The sequence below is a fragment of the Penaeus monodon genome, chromosome 38 (genome assembly GCF_015228065.2).
Source record: "Penaeus monodon isolate SGIC_2016 chromosome 38, NSTDA_Pmon_1, whole genome shotgun sequence".
Lineage (NCBI taxonomy): Eukaryota > Metazoa > Arthropoda > Malacostraca > Decapoda > Penaeidae > Penaeus > Penaeus monodon.
In genome coordinates, this window is record NC_051423.1 from 4,403,043 (window position 1) to 4,410,835 (window position 7,793).

At 35.5% G+C, this 7,793-nt stretch overlaps 2 protein-coding genes across 2 annotated transcripts; both read right to left on the reverse strand.

The window, feature by feature from the left end:
- Positions 1-1,706: 1,706 nt before the first annotated feature.
- On the reverse strand, positions 1,707-2,464 carry LOC119597080 (pro-resilin-like). Its single transcript, XM_037946541.1, has 3 exons — positions 2,384-2,464; positions 2,198-2,272; positions 1,707-1,909 (listed from the first exon to the last, which is right to left on the reverse strand). Exons 1-3 carry the CDS (start codon positions 2,393-2,395, stop codon positions 1,739-1,741), a joined length of 258 nt encoding a protein of 85 aa, XP_037802469.1. The 5' UTR covers positions 2,396-2,464; the 3' UTR covers positions 1,707-1,738.
- Positions 2,465-4,499: 2,035 nt separating this feature from the next.
- LOC119596662 (pro-resilin-like) lies at positions 4,500-4,879 on the reverse strand. Its single transcript, XM_037945996.1, has 2 exons — positions 4,852-4,879; positions 4,500-4,804 (listed from the first exon to the last, which is right to left on the reverse strand). Exons 1-2 carry the CDS (start codon positions 4,877-4,879, stop codon positions 4,500-4,502), a joined length of 333 nt encoding a protein of 110 aa, XP_037801924.1.
- Between the last annotated feature and the right edge of the window lie 2,914 nt (positions 4,880-7,793).

Consider the following 7,793-nt stretch of genomic DNA (forward strand, 5'->3'; position numbering starts at 1 on the left):
GTCAAGGATCAATCTGTTTGTAGGACGCCAATACAATATTTGGGTTTTTGATGTATATATTATTATATATTATATATATATATTATATATATATATTATATATATATTATAATATATATAATATTATATATACATATATATATGTATATATATATTGATTAATATGTATAAATATATATATAAATATATAAACTATATATATAGAATATATAATAATACTATATATATATATATACACGATACCCCAAACACACACACACACACACACACACACACAGGATTTGAACCCGATCTAATATGGCGATAAGAACCAGAAACCACTATAAACTAAAAAAAAAAAAGATGTCTTGTCAGTCTAGACTAGCTTCAGGGATATTACATATGTACTTACCTAGGCAGGAGTTTCTTTTTTCATGGCGACTTTTTTGAATAAATATTCATGCCCTGCCCTTATCCTATCTATGATGTAAATTATGCCGTATTACTTGGTTCAACATTGACAATAATGTAATTTAATTTTGAATCGAATGTATCCTTGCTGTGTAGCAAATTCCGTAGCTTCACAGAGATAAGTAGATAGAAAGGGAAATTTAAACAACGGATTGTTTGTTCTCTAAGGTTTGGGTAAATAGGGAAATATTTAAATGCAACTGGTTTTTGTATAAAAATGTGCTTCTATTTCCCAAACATCCCTTATCAGACTAGTTTTGAGCAGATAAGTAATGACCTTAAAGTTTGTCTAGATTCTGGTCAGAAAAGTGTTTCCTCAGACTGGGTTTTTAATGAAGCCGTTTCCCTGGGGGATAGCGGTAATGAGGAATTTCTAGCAGTAATGTCTCTGGAAGTATATTGATGAAAAACCCCAATAAACAAAAGAATGAATTACTGAGTACTGCAAAGACAAAACCCCAATTTCTTGCACTGAGAGAGGAAAAAGCCTTGGAATTGGATTATGAATTTTAAGTTTAATATTTTTTTATGCCGCAGGTGCTGATATGCGATGTGTTCTGTACTTTTTAAATAAAGGATAAAGAAAATACCATATCCCTATCAATAATGCATAAATAATGTGTACTCTCTACTAATACCAAAAAAATAATGCTTCGATTCCAATTGCAATAAAAGGAACGATGCTTTGAGTTATTTTTTTTTTGTTTAAGAAATAATGTCTTCATTCTCGAGTAATAGTGATCTATTCGGTCGATGAAATATACTCAAAAAGAAAAAAAAACATGTCTACACTACAATATATAAAGGAACACCAAAATGAGGCCTTCTGATTAATTTTAATATAGGCCTATTATTTGGGGACTTGTGGGTGGGTTAGAAATTTAGCCATGCTTTCCCCTTGCGTAGGTCATGGGAGTCTTGATTAAAAATTTTCCCTTACTCTTATGTCTGAGATTTAAAGCGATGGAATGGACTGATTTAAGTGTTGTAAGTACGGCTGACCCAAAAGGTTTAATTTATTACAATATATTGGTATATATAGGATTTTCAAAATTATATTCGAAATTGTTTTTACTGTGCAAATTTATTTATAAATACATAAAAAGATTTACGTGCTTTACAAAAGGGTCACTCTTGAAGGAATCTACTTGGACTCGTTGGAGTCATAGACGTATCGTGGTCTGTACTCCTGAGACTCGAAGGAAGCAGACTCGTAGGAGTCGGGAAACGAGCCTCGCCCTCGTAGTTACATCGGCCACGTAGCCGTCATCGCCGTCCACGACGTATCTCACAGTCTGAGGCGGCCGTCGGGGAGTTGCACGTAGTAGGATCCCTGAGTGTCTTCACCGTCACGGGCTTCCTGGTGTCCGAAGTCGTTGCCGGAGTCGTCGTGCTTTACGGCCCATTGGAAGTCGTACTTGGCCTCTCCGGACTCGTAGGATTCCTCGGAGGAGCGTCTCTGTTTTGCAGACAGAAGAAATGACTATAACCATCACCGATAAGAAATGTTCAACATGAATAATAATAATGTAGTGGGCAGACATCGGATGATGGCTAGCCTCCACATACAAGTAGGTAACACCTCCTGTGTGCTAACATATCGAGGTCCGAATCCTGCGCCGCACCAGACAAACTTAAGATTAGGATCATTAGGTGCCTTAGCCCACTGAACCACTGAGAGCACAGACTTTGAAGGTGATATCTGAAATTTCTTTATCAAATGTATTCAATTATTAAACTGACTAACCTGTGGTGGCCTGTATTCATAGGATTCAAAACTGTCTGCAGCAGCAATGGCTGCCAGACCCAGAAGGATGAAGACCTGAAATAAGAGATTTAATGATATTTAGCTAAGGTTCGTCGAGAAAAAGAAACTTTTACAAAATACATCTGAGCATAATACATTACATACAAAACTATAAGGTTCACATGCCTTGGTGTTCATGTTTAAGTGTTTCAGAAGCTTCTGATACCAGCCCCTCTACTGCTGAACAATATATACTGTCGACACTGGCGCAAACGTGGCGCAAGGTCGCTCAAGGACAACGTTTTTATAAGTGTTACTGCAAGTCTGAGAGGTGCTTGATTGATTACTTGATTGACTGAATGCACACGTCTTAAACTATGTTACTCTAATCTGTTACTGCAAATAGAAATGAACAAGAAAAAACACTCAGCTCAATGAAACTGGTAAAAAATAAGGATAGAGTTAGAGAAAGTAAGAATGAAAAGGTTTCACACATATATAGTTTCAATAGATAATGACTAAATATACAAGCAAATTTATATAACGCAGCATGTACTGTATACCAAAGATGTCCATGCCCAGAGTTTGTTTGATCGTTTGAGTGTCCATGGTAACCTAGCGCGTTTCTAATTAGCTGATTAAATATACGCAGACCCTAACCAAAAGGCCAAGATCTTTCTTGCTTTTAGGCAAAGCCATTGGTATTGATAGTTCTGATTGCGTGTGACTGTCTTCGTGTATATATCATTTATTTATCTATCGTCTACATATATAAGTATATATGTGTGTGTGTGCGTGTGTGTGTTTTGTGTGTATACATATATATCTTTCATCCGAATATATATATATATATATTATATATAATATATATATATATATATATATATATATATTTATATTATAATATATATTTTATATATTATAATATATTATTCTAATATATATAATTAAATGGTGTAATGAAGTTTCCGGGGGGGCATTTTCACGTAATCGGGAGAAAATTGATGAAATCATATTAAACATAATGAATAAGAGTCCGCAGGACAGGGAAGCAACAACCGAAATTTTTCATTACGAGAGAAAAACTTTATTAATAATTACAATTTGAAGAGTTTTTAAAACATTTACGCAAACTGGTGAAAGAAATCCTTTTTCTCACAGAGTTCTTAAAACGTCATCCTTTAGCCAAAAGCTCTGTTGCGAGGCTGGTCTTTCTGCTTTCATTTGTAACCAAACAAAAGCTAGGAAACACTGAAAGACGCAGGTGTTTGTTAAAAATAAAGAATAAAAAACTTATTTCTTGCTAATAATACAAAAATATTGTCCACTCTTTATAAAGTTCCCAAAGAATAATATTTGCTTCCAATTGCAATGAGAGGAACGATCCCTTAGTTCAGTTATTGGTCTAAGAAACAATGTCTGAATTCTCTTTTCTCGAGTAATTGTGATCTTTTGCACTAATGCCGCGAGGAATGTTACCAAAAGGTTAGAGAACCCCTGCGTCAACAATATTTTAGCTACGTCGAATAGTGTAGGGGCTTGATTTTTTTTCGTTTGGTGTTTTGCCGCCTTGTGTAGGGTGTATATATAATATTATATATATATAATATATATATATATATATATATATATATTTTATAATTAAATTATAAAAATATAATATTAATATATATATATTATATTATATAATATAATATATATATATTCTTATATATATTATAAAGTGTATTACTGCGGCCCTCCATCTTATATGTATTCATGTGTATGTGTGCATACATGTTATCTATATATGATATATATGCATATAAATTTATATATACACACATACATATTTGTATGTGTGTGTGTGTTATTATGAGTACGCGCATTCACATGTGCATATGCACAGCAGAAATATTCGTACATTTTCATTGCATTTGGCCCCTGGATAAGGTTTACACGCCACATGCGTTTTTACATTTGAGTGCATGCGTGCACGGTCAGTGAAACATACTGAGAGAAAAATAGATTTCTATAATACACACACTTATAGAGGAACACACACAAAATGAGGACTTATTGATTAATTTTAATATAGGCCTTTTATTTGGCGGTGTGTTCAAAATTGAGCCATACCCCTATAGCGTCTTGATTAAATATGTTCTTTGCTCTTATGTCTAAGATTAAGTATTGAAATGGTTTGATTGATCGTATATTTAGGATTTCAAAATAATTTCCCGAAATTATTTTTAATATGCAAGTTTATTTTTTAAATACTAAATAATTTTACATGTTTTACCATAAGGATACTCTTGAAAAATCTTTACTTGGACTCGTTGGAGTCATAGACATATCGTGGTTTGTATTCCTGAGACTCGAAGGAAGCAGACTCGTAGGAGTCGGGGAAACGAGCCTCGCCCTCGTAGTTGACATCGGCCACGTAGCCGTCATCGCCGTCCACGACGTATCTCACGGTCTGGAGGCGGCCGTCGGGGAGTTGCACAGTAGTATGTCCCTGAGTGTCTTCACCGTCACGGGCTTCCTGGTGTCCGAAGTCGTTGCCGGAGTCGTCGTGCTTTACGGCCCATTGGAAGTCGTACTTGGCCTCCCCCGGGACTCGTAGGATTCCTGGGAGGAGCGCCCTCTGTTTTTGCAGACAGAGAAATGACTATAACTATCGCTGATAAGAAATGGGTTTAGCATTAAAAAATGCTGTGGTGGGGAAACATCGGATGACGGCTAGCCTCGACATCAAAGTAGGTAGCCACCTCCTGTGTGGTAGGAACACACCAGACTAACTTAAGATTTAGAACACTAGGTACCTTGTCCAGCTGAATCACTAAGAACACAGATTTTGAAGGTGATATCTGATATTCTTTATCAAATATATGATATTCAGTTATTAGAATTACTAACCTGTGGTGGCCTGTATTCATAGGATTCAAAACTGTCTGCAGCAGCAATGGCTGCCAGACCCAGAAGTATGAAGACCTGAAATAAGAAATTTAAGATAAGATATTTATATAAGGCTCGACGAGAAAAAGGACCTTTTACAAATATATCTGAGGCATAATACGTTATATACAAAACTATAAGGTTCACATGCCTTGGTGTTCATGTTTAAGTGTTTCAGAAGCTACTGATACCGGTCTATCGACTGCTGAACATTATATACTGTCGACACTAGCGCAAACGTGGCGCAAGGTCGCTCAAGGACAACGTTTTATAAGTGTTACTGCAAGTCTGAGAGGAGCTTGATTGATTACAGAACTGAATTCACACGTCTTACACTATGTTACTATAACCTGCTGCTATAAATAGAAATGAATAAACACATACACTCAGGTCAAATGAAATTGTGGAAAAAAAATAAGAATAGAGTTAAAGAAAGTGAGAATGAAAGGGTTTACACGTGGATATCTTTATTCCTGCAAATCCACATGTACACACACACATATAGATACAAAGACACCTAGACGTAAATATATGGCTAAACATACAAGCAAATGTATATGACGCAGACATGTACTGTATACCAAAAATGTCCATACCCTCAGTTTCATTGTTTGATCGTTTGAGTCTGAATGTGTTCCATGGTAACCTTACGCGTTTCTAATTAGACTGATTAAATATTACGGTGACCTTGACTTAAAAGGGCCAAGACCATTCTTGCTTTTAGGCAAAGCCATTGATATTGATACATTTTGATTGTGTGTGACTGTCTGCGTGTATCTATCTATTTATCTATCGGTCTACATATATAAGTATATGCGCATATATAAATGTGAGTGTGTGTTTGTGTGTATACATATATATACTTACATCCGAATATATATATATATATATATATATATATATATTATATATATATATATATATATATATATGGGTGTAATGAAGTTTCCTGGGGGGGGCGGCATTTTCTAACTGTAATGTCCCGGAGTAAATTGATGAATAATCATACTAAATAAATAAATGAATAAAGAGTACCGCAGGACAGGACAGCACAAACCCAAAATTATTCCATTACGAGAAGAAAAACTGAAATGACTTAACATTTAAGAGTTTGATACATTTACGCCAAACTGTGAAAGAAATCCCTTTCTCCAGAATTCTTAAAACGGTCAGTCCCTTTAGCACAGTTCTGTCGCAGGCTGTCTCTCGCTTTTCGTTGTACAGCAAATCCGACCGCTGAAGATGCAGTGCTGTCCCTACATTTGATAAAAATAAGAATAAAAAACTATTTCTTACTATTATACAAAAATAAGTCCACACTTTATCAGTTACCAAGAAGATGATTTGCTCCAATTGCAATGAGAGAAAATGATTTGAGTTCATTTTTTGTCTAGAAAATGTCTGAATTCTCTGTTTCTCGAGTAATTGTGATCTATTGCAACTAATCGCGAGGAATTGTACAAAAGGTTAGAGACCCCTGCATCAGCAATATTTTCGCTTACGTCGAATATTGTGAGTGTTTGATTTTTCCCGTTTGGTGCTTGCCCGCCTTGTGGAGTGGATTTAATCTTGTCCGGGAGATATATAGTATATATATAGTATATATATAGTATATATATATATATATATATATATTATATATACTATATATATTACCTTTAATATTAATTGTATATATATATATATATATATATATATATATACTATATATATATATATAATATATATATATTATATAGTGATCACTGCGTTCCTTCATCTTATATGCATATGCCTATGTGTATGTGTGCATACATGTATGTATATATGATATATATGCCTACATATGTATGTATATACACCTACAAATGTTTGTGTTTGTGTGTATTTGTGCGTGTGTGTATGTGTGTGTGTGTGTGTGCGTGTGTGCGTGTTCATGTGCGTGTGTGTGTGAGAGTACGCGCATTCACATGTGCATATGAACAGCAGCATATATTCATGCATTTTCATTGCATTTGGCCCCAGGATAAGGTTTACACACACACTTGCGTTTTGATATTTTAGTGTATGCGTGCATAGTCGATGAAATATAGTAAGAAAAAACAATGTCTGCAATACACACACATATAAGGGAACACACACAAAATGGGGCCTTCTTAATTGATTTTAATATAGGCCTTTTATTTCGCGGCAATGTGGCTGTGTTCAAACCCCTAAAGCTTCTTGATTAAAAATGTTCTTTGCTCTTATGTTTAAGATTAAAGTATTGAAGTGGACTGATTGATCGTATGTTTAGGATTTCAAAATGATTTCCGAAAATTGTTTTTAATATGCAAGTTTATTTATAAATACATAAATAGTTTTATATGTTTTACCATAAGGATACTCTTGAAGAATCTTTACTTGGACTCGTTGGAGTCATAGACATATCGTGGCCTGTATTCGCGGGACTCGAAGGAAGCAGACTCGTAGGAGTCGGGGAAACGAGCCTCGCCCTCGTAGTTGACATCGGCCACGTAGCCGTCATCGCCGTCCACGACGTATCTCACAGTCTGAAGGCGGCCGTCGGGGAGTTGCACGTAGTAGATCCCTGAGTGTCTCACCGTCACGGGCTTCCTGGTGCCGAGTCGTTGCCGAGTCGTCGTGCTTTACGCCCATTGGAAGTCGTACTTGGTCCCGCCCT

Bases quoted from the DNA above. Each gene is read 5' to 3' on its own strand.
- LOC119597080 (XM_037946541.1), bottom strand. The intron at 1,910-2,197 runs GTTAGTCAGTTT...TCTGCAAAACAG, and splicing joins ATGAATACAGGCCACCACAG to AGACGCTCCTCCGAGGAATC.
- LOC119596662 (XM_037945996.1), bottom strand. From the start codon at position 4,879: ATGCTAAACCCATTTCTTATCAGCGATA. The intron at 4,805-4,851 runs GTTATAGTCATT...CGCTCCTCCCAG, and splicing joins CCCATTTCTTATCAGCGATA to GAATCCTACGAGTCCCGGGG.